The sequence below is a fragment of the Canis lupus genome, chromosome 18 (assembly GCF_003254725.2).
Source record: "Canis lupus dingo isolate Sandy chromosome 18, ASM325472v2, whole genome shotgun sequence".
In the NCBI taxonomy this organism is placed as follows: domain Eukaryota; kingdom Metazoa; phylum Chordata; class Mammalia; order Carnivora; family Canidae; genus Canis; species Canis lupus.
In genome coordinates, this window is record NC_064260.1 from 7,933,858 (window position 1) to 7,956,862 (window position 23,005).

Genomic DNA, 23,005 nt, shown 5'->3' on the forward strand with positions numbered 1-23,005 from the left:
CTTTATGTAGGGGGCACAAAGATTTGTCGTAAGCTCTAATACATGAGCATTCTCTTACTCTTAACATTCTGCATTATTGTGTGTTTTTTTTTCTCTTGTAGATTTATTACATTAGCACTTAATTACTCTTCATGACAGTATTAAATTTCATGAGTGATTTATAGTTTTAATAGAGACTTGTATGATTTATTGCAGTTGGCATTTGAGGTTTACCAACTTCTTAAAAGCCATGAGTACTAGAATTGCTTAATCTGACCCTGTCCGGCACAACCACAACATGGGTGAAACCCCAAATTCAAGTGTAATAGGATGACGCCTGTACCGCCCAGACTATTTTTGTTTGATGTTCCAGTTTCCGATTGTGATGGGTGTGTGTGTGTGTGTGTGTGTGTGTGTACACGGGGCAGCAGTGGTAGCTATGTGTGTTCTTAAAAAAGGGAGGAGAGTTCTTTTTTTTAAAGCTATGCTCCCCAGATGGCCTCCTGTGCTCTGGCTCTGCATGGGGAGGTGTGACGAGAGCCCCTGGGGTACGCGGCGTGGGGGAAGCTGGTGACAGGCCTGGGGCTCTGAGGCCAGGACACACAGCATCTGGCTGGGGCCGTCGGGGGGCTGGCTTGCTGTCCGGGCCGCCCCGCTCTGGGGTCTCTCACAGCTGCCGCAGAGGAACCAGCTCTGATCTGCTCCTGGTCAACCCCGATCCGCCCCGATCACCCCGATCCACCCCGATCACCCCAATCCACCCCAATCACCCCAATCCACTCCCATCCACCCTGATCACCCCAATCCACCCCATCCACCCTGATCACCCCGATCCACCCCGATCACCCCAATCCACCCCAATCCACCCCCTTCCACCCTGATCACCCCCATCCACCCCGATCACCCCGCAGGGTTTCCCGCATGCCCCCTACTTTGCCAAGAGACCATTGACTCTGGCCCCACCACCCACCACGGGCACCGCAGCTTCCTGTCCCTGTCCCCAGCCCGTCTGTCCACTTGTTGCCCCGGCCCCTGTGCTTTTCCCAGGCACGTCTACGCAGCCGTTGCGGAAAACGAATATTGTTTCAATGGGATGTTGCTTCCGTATTTTAAGCTGGGGGAAAGGAGGCGGGGGGAGCTTGCTCCTTCTGGGGTTTTGAACTTCGAGGAAAGAGGTGTGCCCTGGGGGCCTGCTTGCGGGGAGCAGCCCTGGGGCTAATCCTCCAGGGCCCTCAGCCTCGGGGCAGATAATCTCTTTGGGGTTATCTGTTAATTACCAGTGAATGTGTGAAGTATTTGTGAAAGGGCTTTTGAAGTGACTTGCACGCGCTGCTCCCGAGCCAGGCCCCTTCCCGGGGCCCAGCTTGGCTCCCCTCAAGTGCCGGTATTCTCTCGCTAAATTGTTTGCCTTTCTAATGAAGTGAACTGTTTGTTTGACTCTGCAGTGGAAGGTATTTAACCGGGACTAAAGTAAACGCTGGAGACATTCAAATAAGCCATGCATATCTGCTTTGTGCGGGCGGAAGCCGTGTGGCCGCCCCTCCGCTCCCCGCTCCCTCCGGAGGAGTCGTTAGGCAACTGTTGAAATGATAAACGGAGCCTGCGGATGCTGCCGGCCTGGGCCTTTGTGCAGGCCCCGGGCCTGGGAATTCCTCGCCGGCCACAGGGGAGGGGGGAGCCCACCGAGTCTCGCGGTTTAGTAATTGTGATTTATTTATGTGGAGCGGGACTTGGGCTTCATTCAGTCTTGATTAAAACCAGCCAATTAGCCCTCGGGATGGCTGGAGGATGGGGGGGGGGGCGACGTGGGTAGCCGCAGGGAAGGCTCCAGAAAGAGTGTGACGATGGGGGCCTGGCCTGCATGCTCCCGGCCGGCCCACGTGCTCAGGACCTTGCTGCCTGCCCAGCGGGGTCCCCGGGGCCTGGGAGAAGCGGCTGAGGTGTGCTGGGGAGACCCGACCACAGGATGCACCACAGGATGCGGGGCGAACTGCCCCCCTCCCCGCCCCAACACCAGCAGAAAGGCCCACCCTGTCCCAGCCTCTGGCTCCCTGGGTAGGGGTGGGAGGTCGGGGTGCGAGGCTGGGCTCCGGGGGATACCTGGGTGGGTGGAGGAGGAGGCCTTGAACTGCTTTAGCCTTTGTTAAGGGGTGAAGCAGCAGGATGCCAGGGAGGGGAGGAATAGCTGTCCTCAGGAGGAGCTAAGTGGTGTGGGGCACCTGCTGCGAAAGGAAAATGATGGGCCCTTGCTCAGAAATTTGTTAGGAATTTCAGCATGGCTGGGCGCTTGGGTGGCTCAATTGGTTAAGTATCTATCTGCCTTTGGTTCAGGTCATGATCCCAGAGTCCCGGGATCGAGCTCCGCATCGGGCTCCTTGCTCAGCAGGCAGCCTGCTTCTCCCTCTGCCTCTCCCTCTGCCTCTGTCTCTCCCTTATTTAATAAATACATAAAATCTTTTAAAAAAAGAAGAATTTCAAGATGGCAGTGGCAGGTCATGGTAGCAGGCGAGGGCCTTCCTGGTGGGGGCCTGGGTCATGCATGCAGCTATCCTTCTCCAGCTCTGCAGTCAGGGGGATCTGCACCTGAGGCCAAGCTTTGTCAGCTCCCACCCGAATGCCTTTAACTTCCTGCCTTCTCTCCCTGTTTTCTCCTTTTGTGAAACACAGTGAGCAAACACCTACCTCACTCAGCCGTGTGATGTAATTTTAGAAATACGTGAACAGCGTTGAGCGTAATCCTTAGCACGTAGTAAGTGCTCAGTGAGCAATAGCTATTTATTATTTGAATGTTTCTGTGGCTGTCATTTTTTTTTCTTTTTTTTTTTTTTGGCTCTCCTCTGATGGTTGAGCTGTCGACCCTGCTGGCTAATCTGGAATTGGGGGGACAGAGTCGGGTCATTACCACAGAACTCACTGAGAAACAAAGGCACGGAGAACCCTTCACATGCCTCATGATCAGTGACAGCTTGAGCGCCAGGGAGAAACACGGGCTGAGCCATCAGAGAGGTATGGAGTTGAAGATACCTGCGTGAAGATGTTGGATGTTTACTTGGATGTTGGTATTGAAGGAGAACCACTTAGAATTAGCAATAACCCTTTAAATGGGAGTCCCCTTAGAAGTTATGAACCACCTTCACCTATGTCATTTGGCCCTTTGAGCAACTTCATGGACTCAACTGGGCTGGGTCTTACTTGGTCTTATTTTATGGGTCCAAAAAAAATCTATGATTATAGTCATTATTGTCATTTGTTTCTATGTAAATCTCTAAGAAACGGTTTAAAATGGGAAGCGCTTTCAGCTGTGTGGACAGGTGGAGAGAAGCCATGTACTGTGGGAAGGTTGTACGTAGCAGAACTCGTCCTATACAGGCTGCCACATGCATTCGTTATTCAGTGTGCTAAATGTTTGGTCTTCTGATTCTGAACAAGGGGAACCTGAGTGGGAAGGACGGCTTTTCTATGGAAAGGGTATTAAATATTGTGTAAATACACACTGGCTCCAAGATGACTGAGCAGTAGGTTATCATCAATTTGGTCTGTTTCATGGAATCACTTACTGAACCCATGCTTTGTTCTAAATACATTGAGATTCTCAAATTATCATTCTTTGGGTCTTTATTAACACTTACAAACAGCAAGGCGTGAGACACAGCCTCGCTGTCTAGAAATGTGTCTAGACTCTACTCTCTGACAAGTGGAAACTCATTGAGAAAAGTGCAGGATACAGACATCTTTGGAAGGGTTTGTCCACCATCACCCAGAAGTGATACATGTCTGTGTATTGAGGCCGTGGTCCCTAGGGCCGTAGGTGTCCCCAGGTGTAGATATGGACTCCAGAAGTAGATCATGTTCCCTGTCCTCAGGGCACAGAGAACAAATGGGCATCATTTAGACACTGGCTAAGTATCGTTTGTGAAGGCTCGGCCCGTGCAGTTGGTCTAGAAACCCGGGTCCCTTTGGGGAGAGGCACTAGAGGACCCAGGTGGAGATCACGTTGAGAGTGTGGGCCTTTGTGGATGAGGTGAGCAGCTGCCACATCCTGATGGAGAGCCCTGGGGAGAACTGGCCAGGGGGTCACCTTCTGAGACAAGGGATGTCTCAGGGATCACTGCAGAGTTTGATCTGCAGAACGCAGGCCGGTGGGCCATAGGCTGTCCTGGTGGCAGTAGGGGAAGTGGGCAGGCAAGCTCGGGCCCCAGGGAGCTGTAGGCAGCAAACCTAAAGCCCCTGCTTAGTGAGGGCAATCTCAAGACCACTGGCCTCTCCAGAAAGAAGTGTCCCTGATGGTACCTAGCTGAATAGACTAGAAGGTTTATGGACCAACCCCCACCCCCACCCCCCACCCGACCTATTATTACCTGAGTCCTAAAGAGGAACGCTGGCAATTGGAATTGCTTTTGGATGTTTTTGAGCAGCTCAGCTTGTCTGGACTGTAGGAATCATGGAGGGGAAGAGGGGCATGAATGGCCTCTGTTCTCTATAGGCACGATGAGGTGTAACACCAGAAGTCTGGGGGGCTTGGGGCCAGGTGCCTCTGCCTGCAGTTGAGTGTAGATACCCAAGGGCATTACCATGAGAGCAGGTACTCGAAGAGATATCCAGTGAGAGATGATCTGGAATGTAGTTAGCATTCCAAAAAGAAGTCAAATGAGACGGTGGCCAAGGAAAGGGTAGCCAACAAGAGAGGACATCCCAGGGTGAATTTTGGGGAATGGCCCTTGGAGTTGTTGAGTCCACATGTGGGCATCTCCTGGGCTTTCTATCTGCACACCCAGGAATTTGCATGAGCAGCAGCAGTATGCACGATGGACCTTAGAGACCAGTCCCCTCTGTCAGGCCCACAGCTTGGGGGCAGTGCGTGGACCGTAAAGAAGGCAGGTGGTCAGGTAAGTTCAGTGACCCTGCTCGTCAGGGGGCTGGCAGCTCGTGCTGCCAGATGGCCACCGTTCCACCAAGGGTGCAAAGAGACTTCAGGTGGGATATTACGATGAACTTAAATAGGTTTTGATTTTTTTCCTTTGATTTTTTTTTTTTCCTTTCTGGGTCCATACTATTAGTGTGATTGATTTGATAAGCTCAGCTTTATTAATGGACTAGGGAAATCTCAGGCATTGAAAGTTTCCACTCTTTGGTCATCTCCATCATTAATGGCGGGGATGCTGCAGGTGCAGGTGCCATAGCTGGTCCTTAGAGCCCTCTTCTTAAGCAGAAAGATGTTTCCCTCCCGTGATGCCATTTGCTATCTGCTTATGTGGCAAATGTCTTTGAGCGCACGTGTGAAATACGTGCCTAGGGTCTAATACTGGAGTGTGGTGGAAAGAGTGGTATAAGAAAAACGAAGAATGTTTTAGTTCTTACATTGTCATGAGCCAAAAAATATGAAGGAGATTTTTTTTTCTGTGCTAGCAGCAGCGGATCCTCCCCCTTCTCTCTGACTTCCTTGCTCCTCCTTGCGAGGCCATCACCGTGTGCCTTATTATTTTACAATCATGGTGAAAGAAGCACTTAAAATAAACTCTTTTCTTAAAAGCTCTGTGTGTTCCTGCTTCATGATGCTTCATAGACAGTGAGAATGCAGAGTTTAAGGGACAGGAAAGTGGAGCCTTTCAGTGCTCCCGGTGTGCAATAAATGTGCTGGAATTTCAATGGATTCCAAAGGCGTAACAATAATAGCATTAAGAACAGGCCAGGGCCTTTGATGTTATTGACAAAAAGAGGGAGAGTGTGGGCGAAGGGGCCTCTGTCATTTGTGTCCTGAGCTTTTAAACTTTTGACCTCCAACCTTTTGTGTCAAAGAGCTTTTTCCATATGGGGGCTAGCCCTCTCAAGTATCCTGAATTCACTGAAGCATCAACATTTTCTTGGCGGGAAAGGGCATTCGGAGTCTTGGAAAAGGTCCAGCCTGGGGAGGTTACTGCTGATCGCCAACCATTGTCCCCCCAGGCTGGGGGGTGGCGGGGTACGTTTGGATGGTGGCTTCACATGCCCATGTGAAGTGACTGGCCATGTGGTAGGTGGCAGGCAGCCTCGCAGGGCTGGAGGGTGGGCAGCAGAGCCACGGCGTTGCCCCGTGTGCGCAGGCATCTCTCGGGGAGCTGGCCCTGTGCCTGTTCTCAGTGTGCGGAGCACCTGGAAGCCTGCACAGGGAGGATTCCGAAGAGATGGCAGCGTGCCTAGTGCTGGAGGCCTGGAAGGTGATGGAGGTCCTGCAGCGCCCACGTGGGAGACTGGCCTGGTCCACTGCTGCCATTCCCCACGCCCTTGCCCTTTCCTGTAGTCCACATCTCCTGGCTTTCTGCAAGGATCGGTGCTCCTCTTCTGGGCCTCATGCCCCAGGTAGCCTAGGACGGGAAGTAGACTGACATGTGCCAGGACAGGGAGTGTTACTGTCCCCTGGCATGGCAGCGGAACAGAGTAAGTGCCTGTCTTCCTTGTGGGTGTTTATCTGCCTCAGCCGTGCTCACAGCTCAGTCATGAGTAATCCCATACTGGTGTGAGATAGAGCGCTGGAGTAGGAACACAAGGGCCCTCTGAGAGCTTTGAGTCTAATGGGAGAGGAGATGGGGGAGCACTTGGAGGTGCGGACAGAGTTGCACAGGTTGTCCGTAGTGGACTCACACAACCTGAATGATGGAGAAGGGAAGAAGGGGCAAGTATTCCCTCTAGGTCCCTGGGGAAGCTTGACCGAGCAGGTGGTTATTTGCATGACTCTTGAAGACAGACTAGGAGTTGACGAGTAGGAGGGAGTTCGTTCTCCACTGAGAGGACCTTAGAAGCCATGAATGGCTTCCCATGGGCACAGGAGCATGGGGATGCAGCCTTGTTGTTGGGGGCCTTACTGCCCATTGGAGGTTGAGTTGGATTGGGAAGGTTATCCAGGGCCACTGCAGACTTTGGGAGCAGGGAGCGACATGGCCAGTCTAGGTTACCAGAAGATAAATCTGGAGAATTCGGTTTAGATAAGATGTGATAGAAAGCGTGAACTCTGACAAGCATCAGTAGAGCGTCCGAGCACTGGCTTTGGGGTGAAAAAGACACTGGTTGCGCCATGTTCTCCTGCCTTTGCCTGATTAAGGGCCATCACCATCTCTCTTGTCTAAAAGGATGGCCATACTCATCATACCTGCGCCCAGGGTCATACGGAGACATAAGTGAGACCATGAGTTTACCTTTTTTTTTTTTAAAGATTTTATTTATTTATTCATAGACACAGATTGAGAGAGAGAGGCAGAGACACAGGCAGAGGGAGAAGCAGGCTCCCTGCAGAGAGCCCGACGTGGGACTTGATCCAGGGGCTCCAGAATCATGCCCTGGGCTGCAGGCAGCACTAAACCACTGCACCACCGGGGCTGCCTGAGACCATGAGTTTAAAACTTAGTACAGGGACACCTGAGTGGCTCAGCGGTGAGCATCTGCCTTTGACTCAGGTAGTGATCCCGGGTTCTGGGATCGAGTCCCCCAACAGGCTCCCTGAGTGAAGCCTGCTTCTCCCTCTGCCTGGGTGTCTTTCATGAATAAATACATAAAATCTTATTAAAAAGAAAATGTTTCTTAAAAAAAAAAAAGACTTAGTACAGTACCTGACATGTATTAGTGAATTTTGCTTCTACTTTTGACTGTTTCTATTAGTACTGTTAATTACTGTTAATGAGGTAAACCTTGAAAGACCATTCATTACTGATGGATGAGAACTAGAAATGGGGTGGGTAGTGGAGTTTAAAGAGGGGAGAATAAAAAAACTCTCTTTTTTATTAAAGATTTATTTATTTATTTTAGAAAGAGAAAGAGTGGGCGCACACACATGTGGTGGGTGGGAGGCGCAGAGGGGGAGAGAGAATCCCAAGCAGACTCCCAGCCGATTATGGAGCCCGACGCAGGGCTCAAAAATCTACTGTTCACCAGTTTCTTGTTTGATGTTGAACCGAATGAATGCATGCCTCATTTATTTCTCATTGGCTGCAAAGACCAGCCAGCACGGCCTGAGGTCACTGCTGGGTTTCCATTGCCATCAAAATATTGCTCCAGTGGACTTGGATGAGTGGCTCTCTCGGACAAGTGGCCTCCTTCTCCCGCCAGATGCTCCGAGCGTCAGCCCTGTGGGGCTTCGTCCCGGTGGGTCTGGGTTTGTGTGCCTGCGAGCTCCTCGTGCCTCCTGCTTCGGATTGAGCCCCCGGCAGGGGCTTCATGGTGCCTGGAATCCTGCCTCCTCCAGCGTGCTCTGCCCAAAATACAAAGAGCACAGACTTGGGTCACAAGGCCTTAGTTTTCCGCAGCTTTGTGTAGGTCACCTCGTTTTCTGAGCAGATCATGGAAGTTGCCCTTCTTGACTCTCAAGATTGTCATGACAATAGGAAAAAGAGAGAAACAGGACTCGGGGGAATAATACTAAAGCTTTGGAAATGAGTCTGGGGGTTGCCAAGAGCATCCCATGAGGAAATGTGGATGAGTTTTGTAAAGTATAAAGTATCGTATTCTTTTGCCATGACATTTCACTACCTGCTTCTGCTAATTTCACAACACTGAAATTGTGTTTGGGAGCTGTTTTTTGAGTAAATTTATTTTGGATAGGATACAACTTCTAGACCTTACCTTTGTGGATGAACTGTTGGCTTACTCACTAAACCAGGCGACTTCTGAGTCCATTGTGTCTCCGAGGCCTCTGTAGTTAGATCTGAGATACCAAACACTTTTCCTGCAAACATTTCATTCTCTGCTTTCATTTTATCAGCATTAGGAATCCTACCGTGTATTTTTGGAGCTATGCATTTGGCTTTTGAATCATGTTGTACCAAAATATGGTCATTGATCTATGACTTTGTGATTAGTAATCAGTTCCCATCTTTTAATTTCCAAGCTTGCTTATTGTCACTGGAAATGCACCATTAGTCTATTTCAAAGTAAGTGATTCGACCCTTTTAGAGGTAGTGATTCCTGGTATGTTGTCGTGTGATTTCCCCCAGAGAATTTGGCGGTTTAGGTATAATGGCTGTGAACCTTCTCTTATTTCTCCGTGCTTCCTTTTCCTCTGTTTATTTTTTTCTCTCCTATCCTGGCAGGAAAGCTAGAAACAACAAAAATGTCATGTCCATGACACATATATGGGATCATAGGCAAGAGACATTCCAGAAACTGGATGGAAGGATTCCTTTGGGTTGGCCAGTAGGTAGATGTGGTCTGTTTCCGCCATTGGGAAGCTAGTGGATGAGACTTTTAGCTGAGAAATGTACAAAGGCTCGCTGATGAAGGAAGTTAGAAGGAACCAAAAAGAGGAGAGGTCAAGTGTTTGTTCACTACCCAGGACACATTCGAGGTGCTAAAGGCGGAGGACTATCTGTCGTTTTCTTGTGGAAATATGTAATTATGTTTGTTAAGAAGCATGATGTGGATGGATTAGAGTGTGATCAGAGTGTAGTGCCGGGTAGCACTTAGATCTAAAATGTTAATTAATTTAATACGCCTCTGTGCTACACAGAAGTAATGATAGAAAGATTGCTATTTGAGTAGTGGGGAATGCCCATGGAAATTTATACAAGAGGGTTCAGGAATGTTGGATAGTTGCCAGATATAAAATTTATTGGGTTTTAGGAATAGCATAGTTTTTGTTGTTAATTAGCTTTCTGTGAAGCTTTGTGTATATTTTAGTTAATTTATAAGGAAACTTAAATTTGCAAGTGTTAAATGATTATTGCCATTATTCTGCTAAATTTATAGTCCATTTCATCCATCAATATGCTTATCTTAGAATGTGTTTAGGATAGGTTTTGCTAAAAATCACAGGATAGGTATCCCTTTTCAGAATAATATATTAGTACGGATACCTCTACTATACGGATATTTTTAAGTAACGCCGATCAGCATCTAGGTACTTTGCATAGGCAGTGCTTTTACTCAAAAATCACTCCGGATGGGAAAGAAAAATTTGGTGGGTGGCTTTTCTGAAAGGTAAGAATTACAGAAAATTACTTGATTGTGGTACTCTAGGACAGGGTTCGTCGAACGGTTTTCCGTAAAAGGCTAGATAGTAAATGTGTCACGCTTTGTGGGCCATGTGTTCTCTGTCATAACTAGTTAACCCTGCCATTATCATGTGAAAGCAGACACGAGCAGTTTGTGAGCAAAAGAGTGCATCTGTATTTTAATAAAACTTTATTTACAAAAACTGGCCCACATGAAGCAGTTTGCGGACGCCTCCGTAGCATTTTCTTTCCAAGTAAAAACGGCCCCCGCCATGATATACAGTGACAAAATAATACATCTTTTTGTGTTTTCGTGTTTTTTTTTTTTTTATCTATAGGTTTCTAGACATGTACAGGTTTCTAGAGTGTATTAGAAGCAGTTTTTTAAAACTTGCACCACGCTACAGAGGGTCTTACATGTGCTAACGAGACTGGAGAGGTTTCCAATTCTAGACCACACGCGTGTGAGACCACAAAGAAGGTTCCTCATGCTCCATGGGGCGCTCCGTGGGGTGAGCCCACTGGGTGTGCAGCCAGGCCACAGCTGGTCCGGGTGGGGCGCCACTCTTCTGCTTCCACTCGTAGCACACCAGGAGGGCCACGGATGGCCTTGTTCTGGACATTCCTGGTCAGGTGTCGTCAGAGGGGCGTCACTGGGGTGTCCTCAGAGCGGCCAGATGGTCTCCCTTGTGGGGCCGTGCTCCTGCCCGTGGGCAGGAGTGTGTGCGTGAGGGAGCCAGCCTGGGTGTTCCGGGCAGGCCGACTGGTGAGGTCTCCTCCAGGCCAGGGAGCCCCGGCAAAGGTCTCGCAAGCACGAAAGTGATGACTGGAGATGCCCAGGGCGGACGATGCAGAGACAGGACCCCAGTGGCTCCTCAGCACCTCACTGGAGGGGAAAGGGTTTCTCTCTCTCCCCCTTTCAGCGGCTCGAGACCTCTCATCTGATAGTCACCGGGTGATTATTTTGGTTCTGGCACAGTGACCGCTGGCCACATGGGATTTTAGTGCTGTTTCTGCTGACGACAGACGATTGAGTGAACTTCAGGGGACTGGACATTCCTACGGGCAGGGTTTACCCTAATGACAGGAAAAATCATCCCTAGTTCTGGCCTCGAATAACTTCCAGAGTCCGCGTGCAGACGACTGGAGTATTTAGCTAAGCCAGGAGACCGTGGGCAGTGGTGGGCCGCATGCATGTGTGGTTTCCTGGGTGCTTTGGGCCACTCAAGCCCCCTCTGTGAATTGTACTCCTTTAGGGCACTGGGGGAGCCAACTTTGACCTTTCTTTGTCAGTCTGCAATGTTCCCGTGGAAATCTCCAACTTTAGAAGGCAGTTTTCCAGAATGGCATCTAAGAGCTCTCCTAGCCTGAGCACGCTGAAACCGTTCCGTGGGCCCAGGCAGCAACGGAAGAGAAGTGTCCAGGTGCCTCTCTGGCTACGGGCCTTAGGAGCAACCCGGGCCTGTGGCGAAGGGACCTGGAAATCCGTGCCTCTCGTCCCTAACGAGACGCTTACCGCGGAGCGTGATGACAGCCAGCGTGAAATCGAATACTGACAACGACGCCCAGCACAAATATTTTTACTTAAACACGTGTCGAGCCAATTACATATGTATGGGGTTTAGAGACTATTCCACCGAAGCCTCGGATAATACGCGCTCCTCACATCTCGGTTTCGTAGAAGGGGGGTTTGGCCTAATAGTCAGGCCTCCGGCGAGCGCGCAATAAATCATCTTTGCAGCCCGAAGCCCGTGCAGCCCCCGCGCCGCTGCTCCGCGGCTCCCCCGCCCCCGCACCTGGGAGGATTTTAATTCCCTCGCGGAATTGATTCCCGGGTCCCGCGCATCAGTCTCCCTGTCTTCCGTTTGGCCCGTTAGTTTGCTGACAGTAGAGTACACAGCACTTAGCGGCCGGCTTGGGGAGCCATCAGTCAGGAGATTGTATGATAAATAGGAGGAGCCCGGGTTCCTGGCACTTGCTTCTGCTTCAGCAGTTTTCGCCCGACTTCGGAGAAGTCATCACGCGGGGTTTTGTCAAGGGCCGCGGGGACGAACGGCGCCCCGGGACCTGCGGGGAGGAGGACGCGGTGGCGGCGGGGACCTGCGCCTGCTCTCGGGCCGGTGTCCCCGGTGGCGTCGTGGCTGCCCAGCCTGCCGTGCAGGCGACGGGCCAGAGGCCACGAAAGCACCCAGCGCCGGGCGGGGGGCGGGGGGGGGGACACTTCCTTTTCCTTCCTTTCTTTCTTCTTTCTTTCTTTCTTTCTTTCTTTCTTTCTTTCTTTCTTTCTTTCCTTTGAGAAAATGTTGTGGTGCTCCACGTCGTGGGATGCAGACACGGTAGGACAGGACCAGCAAGGCTCCATGTCCTGGGATGCCACAGACACGGTAGGACAGGATCAGCGAGGCTCCACGTCGTGGGATGCAAACACGGTAGGACAGGACCAGCGAGGCTCCATGTCCTGGGATGCCACAGACACGGTAGGACAGGATCAGCGAGGCTCCACGTCGTGGGATGCAAACACGGTAGGACAGGACCAGCAAGGCTCCATGTCCTGGGATGCCACAGACACGGTAGGACAGGATCATATACTCTTTTTAGTCTTCGTTTACATCTGTAGGCCGTCTTCAAGCGTGTCTTGAATGGGGAGAGGGGTGTCCCATTGCATCTGTCCCAGAAGGCAGCAAGGTGCCGTCTCCACTCGTAGCCGATGCCCCGGGAGTGGTGGTTTGCACAGACTTCATCAGTCCACGATGAGTGGTTTTAGACTACGTCAAGATGGAAGCAAATCAAAATGGTAAAATACTTATTAAACCAAGACCAGATGTGTGCTCAGATCAGATCCATTACTTTTTGTTCTTTATTTACCCTAATTCCAGAACGCAGAATCTGCGAGTGTTTTGGGCCCTAAAGGAACACACACTGTCCATCGGAATGAGCTTCGACGCTCACAAAACCCTGGACTCAGCAGCGAGAGAGGACTACGAAAGCCTCAGTGATTGTCTTCCAGTTTCTTCTCAAATTGTTTTGCAGCACCTGGCCATCTTCTCTTTTCATTCTGAAAGGAGAGAGGGAAAGAGCAAGAGGGAATTAAAGTCCTGTTGAAATATGTTCTGGTTAAAACGAGAAGGTGGCGGTGCCTTTTAAATATCCATGACAGCCCTATCGGTTTCCTTGGGGAGGAAATTTTTATGCAGCTCGGGTGTACTCTTGATTTTATAGGATCTACAGGTTGGTCTTCGCCTGTATGCCCGTAATCAGCTCAAGCTCATTATCCAAAGTCAAGCGATAAGGAGTGTTAACTTCCTGGACGCATGAGGCCGATACTCAGTGTGGAATAAATTCACACACTTTGAGCCCTGTGTATATGAAAAATGTGGATTTGGGGCCTTGTCGTAATTCATCGCTGAACCCACATAGAGAAAATCAGATACAGTTGACACCCACTTATCTGGTGGAGAGAATTGAATCACACAGACCACAGCCAAGAGCCAAGGAGGAAAGAAGTGAAAAGATCCTCCAACTCTGACATACTTGTCACAACGTCCCTGGAAAATGTGTGGGACGAGCCTTCAGGAGGGTCAGGTTTCATGAACGCTTGACCAGAACACGGTGTTGGTGGCTCTACTTTTCCGATTTCCAAGTGCATGCAGGTGATGTGAGCTGAGTTTGAAGGTTTGAAGTCTGCTGGAGGCACGCACGTGTGTTCGCATGAGCACCGACCACCGAAAGGAGAAGAGAAAGAAGAACCACCCCTGAGTCTGGTGGCCGTCTGCCTCACCCTGGACTCAAACCTGACACATGTGGGCCTGTTTCAAAATTTAAAATCAGGAAATATTTACTGAATGTGTGTCAGACTCCCAAACTACTGAAAAAGGTGGCTCCACTCCATTGTATGTTGTTTTAAGAAGTATGACTAATTTGCATCGGAAATGATTAAGTGAGGGACACCTGGGTGGCTCCGTGGTTGACTGTCTGCCTTGGGCTCAAGGCGTGATCCCGGAGTCCTGAGATCGAGTCCCGCATCGAGCTCCCCGCAGGGAGCCTGCTTCTCCCTCTGCCTCTGTCTCTGCCTCTCTCTGTGTCTCTCATGAATAGATAAGTAAAATCTTAAAAAAAAAATGTTTAAGCAGAATTGGACATTTTGGCTCTGCGTGGCTCACCAAGTGTGACAGCAGCGCTGGATACACTTTGAACGTCAGCACGCCAGCCACGGAGCTTTGGTGACAAAAGAGTAACTCCATCCTCCCTTCATAGTTAAGTCCTAAGCAGTGCACTTAAAATATGATTGATTTTTTTCGCGTGGAATTTATACAGCGTATAGTGTGGTAAGCCATCAGGGAGTTGGAAATCCCTCACCTGCTCAGTGTCCAGCGTGCCTCGACTGGGTGACAGCACGGAGACAGCAGCACGGCACCACTGCGCTGACTCCCACCTTTACCTTATGGTAGACATTGCATGCAGTCAGCAAGCCTGTGAGGCAAACATCACATCCTCTCTGTCCCAGAGGTTTTCCAAGAAACCTTCTACATCTGATGGAGCATAGCTTTGGGCACCTCCTTGGTTCTCCCAACACTGTGTCCATAGTTTTTCACTCTTATTTTTTTTTCTTCTTCTCATAACCTTACTGGTAGATTCTCAAAGGAAGGCAGCAAGGGCAAAGTTCAGACAAGGGTCGTAAGGTTTCATAATTTTTTTTTCGATTTTAATTTATTCATGCATTTCCTTCAGACTTTGGGAAAATGCTGGAAGCCCTGCTGAGGCACCGCTGGTGCGTGCATCAGTCCCCGGGAATGTTTTGGGGCGATAGCTGTTCTCTTGCAGGTGCCAGGACAAGCGTGTGTGGAAGGTAATATTTGAAGAGAGGCTTTGGCGCAAGGCTCATGGCCTTGGAGACACAGCGTCGCTCCATCACCTTGCTTCTTGGAACTTGGGGGAAAACTTGAGTATCAGCCATGCTTCTGATGAGAAAAATCTGGCAAAATTCTCTTCGGGTTTTGCAGTGAATCACTATTTAGAAAAAAAAAGTTTATGTTCAGATTTGTCAGAGGCAGTCTGCTTAAGTTACTGTAGTAAATGGGAGTGGAGGAGCTCTCGGAGGTCCGCGCACCCACAGGAACCCCGGAAACGCTGACGGCAGCCTGAGCCCGAACAGAGGGGGCCTGGTCTGGGTCCAAGGAGAGGGTCAGGGCTGCAGGCCGGCATTCCTTCCTTTGCTCCCAGCCTCCCTGTCTGTGTGACAGGGTCTGCTCACCTCTTCCAGCCAGGCCCTGGCGCATCTCTTCGGCTGACCTACAGATCTGCTGCCCTTTCCTTGTGACAGGACAGTGGAGGCCTGACCCAGGACAGGGAGGAGGGGAGCGTGCATTTAAATTCTAAAACCGTGGGACCCCTGGGTGGCTCAGTGGTTGAGCGTCTGCCTTCGGCTCAGCGCGTGATCCCGGGGTCCTGGAATCGACTCCTGCATCAAGCTCCCTGCATGGAGCCCGCTTCTCCTTCTGCCTGTGTTTCCACCTCTCTCTGTGTGTAAAATAAGTAATAAAAAATAACAAAAAATAAATTTTAAAATCGTGTGTGTGTGCGTGTGCTCCATACATATGCACGTAAGTGTGTACATACATGTATATAGACCCATGGATTGTAGCAAGGACTTTTTTATTTTTTATTTTTTTCTGGCCGGGGCTTTAGAAAAGACTCCTTCCTTTAAAAAGCATCAAGGATGGGAGAGAGATGAAACTAGTATTTATATTACGTCTTTGTCTAAATTTCACCTGGCAGTACAATTGAAAAGAACTCTGTGTCCTCAGATCTGGTCCTTCGGGTTTTGCGGCTCCCTTCAGGCCTTCCCTTCAGGACAGGACACATGCTATTCTCCTTTTCTTGCTTTTCCTTGGGGGTTGTAGCTGCAGTCCTCGGGGGCAGGTGCTAGGTGCTTGGTCATACTTCTCCAGGACCCCCGAACCTCCAAATGAACTCAAAAGACCACTTCCCCAGGTTCTTTAACGTGGGCTTGGCCTACGTTGTGAAGGAAGTATGGCGGCGTTGTGTCATGGGTTGGGATCCTGTTGCAGAGCGTTCCTTTTATACATGCTGGATTTTCTTTCTGTTTCAGACCCTTCTCATCTCTTTCCTGCATTCCACCCTCCTGTACCAATCGATGCAAGACATCATGAGGGGCGTTACCATTATGACCCGTCTCCGATTCCTCCATTGCATGTGTAAGTAGCCAAACTTTACCCACTAACGAAGCAGAACAGAACACGAGCTTTTACTGTCTCACGACTTTTGGTGAACGGTGCGGCTCCTGGGCTTTGAAGATGTGATACAAGTGTAAGATTTACTTTTGAAATATGGCAAGCCTATCTGTTCCTGGACTCACTGAAGCAAATCCCCGTCGCTTCCTGAAGAATGCCTGTCACACTAGGTGGCTGGCAAGTATTCACTATATATTGTGCTGACGTGTGTTCTGTGGGCCGTAAATACTAAATTAAAAAGGTAGAGGTCTAAATGGGAAGTTACCACTCGGAATAGGTGTGTGGGAGAGGTTGGGTTTGAAGTTTTTCATGCTAACGTTTCTGTTCCCTGGAAGTCCCGTCCCAGCGATCGCCATGAATTGTCATGAAATTTTTATGGTGAATTTTCAGGGCCCCCACGGTGTGTAGAGCGACAGTGACTTTTGATTGATGGGGAGGTCTCCCAAACGGGATGGTGCATGTGACCGAGCACATGATTTACACAAAGATAAAGGGAAGGAATGATGGTGATCACATCCGTTAGGACAGGAAGCAGAAGAACACTTTGTGGAAATAAATAGTATCTCACCCAGGTTGGGGGTAGAAAGAACAGTGGATTTCCACACTAAGGTGGTATTCTTTTGTTGCGATGTCCGGAAAACTGTCGGATACTATAATTACTGGTGCCAGCGCCTGGGAGGGGCCACCCCTTCATTCAAGGGCCCTTGATGTATACATTTAGTCAGATCTGGTAATCACCCTTCATTCTGAGACAGTAAAGTTAGAAAAACACAAATAATACTTTGAAGAATAATGCTGGTTATTTAGATGGTGGATTGCGTCTCCATGGCCATTAGTTAAGCTGTGTAATTACGTATGTGCCAAAGAAAAATGAAGTTGTTTTAAAACAAGTCCTCCTCTGTGAACAGAATTAATTGATATTAACAGCCGTAACTACATGCCCAAGTACACATATAATATTTTACCAACAGTTTTTTGGATCCATCCCCCATTATTGAATTGTAATTTCAGAGCAGATTTGCCTGGAGGTAAGTAATAAATCTGTGTTGCAGACTTCCATAAGCATTAAAGGAGAAGTGGGTATTTATAGAGAGAGAATACAGAAACTTGTGACTTATTCTTTGACTTTTTTTCGGTTGAAACACAAGTAAGTATTTACAGGGTTCTGAAGCCTGCTAAAAATATACTCAAATAAAACCATGAGGCCAATTAAAAACCCCTATACGGAAAGAGAAGGAAATTCCAAGTTCAGGCTGAAACCTGCCATGTAATTCGTCCTGTGGTATGGAGGCTTTGCGGGGCAGATGGGACCTCAGAGGCCCTCCACGAGGCTCTGCCCCATGGGGTACAGAGCCTGCAAGGGCCAGGCCCGCCTTGGAGATGCCCATGGCTCATCCCTCTCACACTCCAGTCTCTGTGATGTGGTAATTTATATCAGATTTCCTGTGGAATTTCAGAATGCTTTACTCTTTCAAAAAGACTGCTATAGAGAAACTTCCCCCCGGATTGAGGTTATATGATGGAATGAGCTAGTTCCTATGGGTTCATTATCGCTTGCCTTGTTATTAAATAATTCAAATATGACTCTACCAATAAAAATCCCACGTCTTGGTCCTTTGCCAGAATGCAGCAACAGCAAGCCCTCATGTGGCCCATACCTTGCGGCCGGGGCCCTGGTCACTGTCCCTTCAGGATTAGCTCGCCTGTGACAAAAACACAGGCTTGAGGCAGGTCGGGTTTGGAAAGTCCTGAGAGTTGGGGGTTGCATTTCAGGTATGACTGCTGAGCTGGGGTTTTTATAGGTTTTAGGACTTCCTGCTTTTCTGGCCAAGCCATAGGGTACTTTCACACAACCGACTGAACTGTTCCCTAGCTGCCTAAACGGATAGTTCTCCAAATTCACAACGTGAGGCGAGTTGATAATGCCGAGGCCCAGAGGAGGGTCCTGGAGTCTTCTGAGAGGGGGCGTCATTGCCCCATGCAGAGGGCAGTGGGAAGGTGGGTCCATGGCCACCCAGGACAGCTAGGCCTGGAAGGGCTCTGGGTGGAGACCCGAGAGCTTATGCGGTTGGCCCGGGAGGCTCGGACATAAGTGTCTCTGGTGCACCCTTGGAATAGTATGTTCTCTCCGCATTGCCCTCAGTGGCCCTCCTCTTCTGTGTGACATACCCCTGCTTCAGCAACTCATCCTCAAGGCCTCCTTCCAGGCTCATCCCTGCCCCCAAGGCCATCTCTCTAGCGCCCCACGTGTGCCCTTAGTCTGGGGTACATCATCTTTCTGGTGATTTCCTGCCCCTGCTCACTGCCCCCTGCTAGTTTGCAGGCAGTGCCCAGCACCCGGCCAGGCACCCTGTAAAAGGTGCTTGGTGGACACTCAGCTTGTCCATCTGGGAGGCGGGATGAGCGGGACCGCTCTAATGCCCCCCACCCTTGCTTTATCACACTCACCTGTCCTGGGAACTCTGGTAACCTACCCTAGCCTTTCACTGCCTGGAAATGCGGTTTTCGGCCTTCCTGGCTCTCCAGACTGCAGGAGGAGTTCAATGACGTCACATACATGTGAGCACTCTCAAGAGCACAGAGCTCCGAACACGCTGGGAGCCAGCATCCGAGGTAGCGGGGGCCTGAGAAACACGGGCCTCGCTCAGTCACGACTTGCTTCCAGGCCTTTCCACCTTCTGAGGTGCTAGGAGTGGCCGCCTGTGATCATTTTAGGATCAGAGAGTAATCTGGGCCAGTGTGACTTGGTTGCTGAAATCTTAAAAGCACATCCATTAAGAGTAAAATGGTTTTATCTAGAACTCGGGTTCCAAATTGCTTGCTCTGTAATTGTCTTCTAGAAAATGAGATCAAGTGAGCTTATGGAGTTTTTAGAATAAACATTTTTAATTATAAGAAGACCAAATTTGGGGGGATACTCTCATTATTTTGTACACATAATTGTCCTTCTGGTGCCAGCTTTAAAAATGAAATTAGAAGTCTCTTGAAAACAGGATTTGTGTTGGTGATGGAAGCACTGGCAGGTCTCTGTTTAGAAGGATGGCAGGCGCTGTGATAATTATGCTATCATATCCTATCATTAAAGATTCTATTGAAAGAGGTTTATAAATTGCTCCTCTTTTTAGATAAACCACCCTATATTAAGGCATCAACGATATGGTGCAGAATTAAATTAAAATCTCATAAAATGAAATATGTTCCATATTAGCTGTTTGACACTTAATTTGCCTCTGAATGAGTAGAGGAAATCACAAATTAACCTGCCTTTGTTTTTCCAACCATGGCTTATTAGGTGTTAGAACAACTACAATTACAGCCTAATAATAACCACCAAGCCTTATAAATATGTACGGAAATGCGTCCGTTTGCATTAAAGCACCAGCTTGTTAAATGCAGTGTCTTTAGCTTACCCTGCCTCCCTCTCAGGGCATCATCCACAGTGCATGGGTACGCACTGTAGACAGAGCATAGAAACTCACATTAAGTGTCCTGGAAATAACAGTAGAATTTATTAGTATTTCCTTTCTCAACTCAAAATCATGACTGTAGGTTCACGGACTTACACGTGGGACAGTGGATCGTAGGCATCTCCTTTCCCTGAGTCGTCACCTAAAGATTGCCATAGAAAATGTACAGCTCCTGCATTCTGTTCCTTTAATTCAGGGAGTTTGGAAATTAAGGAACACTGAAGGTGGAGAATTTCCCCTTTTCCTCTGAGAGCTACGCTCCACAGACTTCACCAGGATTTGTGCCCAGTCCATACACCGGAATGTCTCTTGCTCTCTCAAATCGTTTGCTTGGACCACAGATTCTGTGTTTTATTAAGCCATCCAGGAAAAAAAAAAAAAAGTGCATTTTCCAAAAGATTTTCTTTATTTATTCATGAGAGACACAGAGAGGCAGAGACACAGGCCGAGGGAGAAGCAGGCTCCTCACGGGGAATGTGATGCAGGACTCGATCCCAGGACTCTGGGATCACGACAAAGGCAGATGCTCAACCACTGAGCCATCCAGGTGCCCCCAAAAAGTGCAGTGTTTTGGGAAAATGTCAGTGAGTGCACTTTATTGTATTTCTGAGATTTTTTTGGAGCATTAAAGGCAGAACCCGAATGTGTATCCAGAGTGGAGCTGATCTTTCGCTCCTGGTCTCCTTGTATTGCATGCCTTGCATTGTTCTCTTTGGGGCTGCATGCAGGCCTGCATAACTCCAGGAGGCATCATTGTGTGCTGTGGGGGTGCACGATGCTCTTGAGGCTAAAAATGAGTGTGCATCTTTGGATTTCACTTGGGAATTTAGACAGTTGCAATATTAAGCTCCCCTCTCCCAAAATACAGTTAGATGTTCAAGTGACAACATTCACCCTCATCAAGAAAGTACTTTTTTCTCTTTTGAGTATGAGCATTTTGAGTGTGAGCTCTAAAAAAAAATGGTTCAAATTCATGTAAGCATGTCCTTTTTAAAAACTAGACAGAGAGTATTTATTCATAGAAACCCAAATTATAAAGTTTTAAATTTTGCATTTCTTCTGAATTTTCCCCTGGAAGAAATGTCTGTCTTGTACCTACAGCTTTTTGGAGCAAGAGGGTTCTCATTTACAGACCAATATGAATTGAATTTCAGAGAGTCCGTTTGCTTCATACTGAACTCTGCAATTCATTTTGCAAAGTGAGATCCTTAGTTACTAATCCATGGCGGTGATTCAAGCCCCAAGAACCTTGCCAGCTGAGCCAGGAGCTGCCCTTGTCTGGAGCTGTGGATGTGGACAGGGCTGTGCTCCCAGCCCACAGTCACAGAGGCTGTCACCCTTCACCATCCACGTCACTAATTCACCCCAGAAAACCCGCTTCACCTTCCCTCTCTTGGGGGAGATGAGCACTCGTGTTCTGGTTTATTCGGCAGCTCTTTATTCTCTTGCTTGACTCCATGTGGCTCTTTCCGGGGCTGCCCGACTGCGTGGAATTATTCCACCTAAGAAGAGGTGCTCTTCCCACTGCAAGTGGCATCTGGGGAGAGGACTCCACGCACAGCAGACCACTCATACTAGCTGTGAAATAGAGGGCCCTGGAAATACCTACGGCTTTGCTCCATGATGACGATGGCCTTTTAGGGACGATAGCAAGCAGATGAGTAGCAGGTTTGGAGTATGAATAAATGCATTTCTTTCCAGGGAGAAAAGGTCCAAGAAAAGACATGTCATTATGGTAAAAGCTTAGGCAAAGGACGGATACGTAGATGGCCAGTGCTGCTGTTGCGTTTCCTTCCCTCGTTTCTTCCCACCCTCCCTGCATTCAGCACCTTGCTTGTTTTAGGAGGTACTGTACCCATCGGGAGCTCACATAATAGTTATTCAAAAGCAGCCTCCAGTCTAGCTGCCTATTAAAACCTTGTGATGGGGCCATGCACATAATAGTGGTTTCATTCTATTCCTTCCCCTTCAGTAAAGTGCAGAGATGGAGCAAAACCTTGTATTTGTATCTGGGGGCACGCCCAGTTTGGAATATTTGAATAGAACAATTTAAAGTTAACAAAGGAAAGTCCTTTTTTCCCTTCAGTGCTCTATCATAACCATTATTAGGACTGGTGGTGAAGTGTAGCGTAGTGACAGAGCTAATATTGTGTAAGAATCACTCCCCTCCCCCTCCCCCTGCCAAAAAAAAAGAAGAAAAAAAGATGTATACATTTCTTTTTTTTTAAGATTTTATTTGTTTATTCATTTATTTATTTATTCACACAGATAGAGAGAGAGAGGCAGAGACACAGGCAGAGGGAGAAGCAGGCTCCATGCAGGGAACCCGACATGGGACTCGATCCTGGGACTCCAGGATCACACCCTGGGCCAAAGGCAGGCATTAAACCGCTGACCCACCCAGGGATCCCCTATGATTACATTTCTTGAGTACAAAGACCATCTGTGTGTTTCTCTGCATTTGCCGGGACCAATCCACATCTTAAGCATAGAAGCTCCTAAATAAATACTATTTTCAAGAATAAGGGCTTGTTTCTCTTGGGCCAGGGCAGGGTCGCTGCTGACACCTTTCTTTTCTTTTTGTTTCTTTACTGTCGTTAGAGTGTGTCACCTTTATACCAACAAGGCTAGCACACTTAGAACTCAAAATCACAAGCTTAATAAGTAAAAACTTAAGATTATATAGAAGCACTTACCGCGATATTGGATGCTTTCTGGTGCCAGGTGCATTCCCTGATACTACATCAGTTACTGGTTGTAAAAAGTCCATAGTTACCTTATGTGACATTTATTACTGATCCCCAGGCCCTTCATATGGAAATAGAGTTAATGAAATTAGCAATCTTAAATGCAAAACCAAAAAAGGAGCAAAATTTCAAAAGTAAGGGGGGAAAAAAGACAATAGTGTAACGTGTGCAGCTATAGTGACCTTAGCTGCTCACATGACATTTTTGAGTGTTTAGCTATGGGCTAGCACAATTTTAGAGACTTTACATAATTTCCCATGTTAAACTTAGAGCAGTGCTGTGATGGAGTTGATATGACCAGCCTCATTTTAAAGATGCAGAGGCCTCGACACAGAGAGGTTACGCAGCTTGGGAGTAAATAGTGCATTGGATGTGACCCCCCCCACCCCCACACACTTGACTTTTATCCTCTGCTTGTGAAAATCAGCACTGAGACTTTGCTGGCCTAGTCTGCGCTTACTGGATGAGCACAAATCATTGTAACAATACCTGATAGGACATTCTCAACGTCACTGGCTGTCAGAGTCTTATGCCGATTACTAAGGTAGGAAATATGACAGTATAAAAAGCCATAAAAAGCCTTTCGACCTAAAAAGCCTATCAAT

General features: G+C 48.4%; 1 protein-coding gene across 4 annotated transcripts in view; it reads left to right on the forward strand.

Moving 5' to 3' along the window:
* The window catches only part of GLI3 (GLI family zinc finger 3), a 270,176-nt gene that overhangs the window by 139,494 nt on the left and 107,677 nt on the right, over positions 1-23,005 (forward strand). For all 4 annotated transcript variants that reach the window (XM_049096345.1, XM_049096343.1, XM_049096344.1 and 1 more), the window contains one exon: positions 16,045-16,150. In XM_049096345.1, the coding sequence (XP_048952302.1) occupies positions 16,045-16,150 (106 nt within the window). The remainder of the gene's footprint in view (positions 1-16,044; positions 16,151-23,005) is intronic.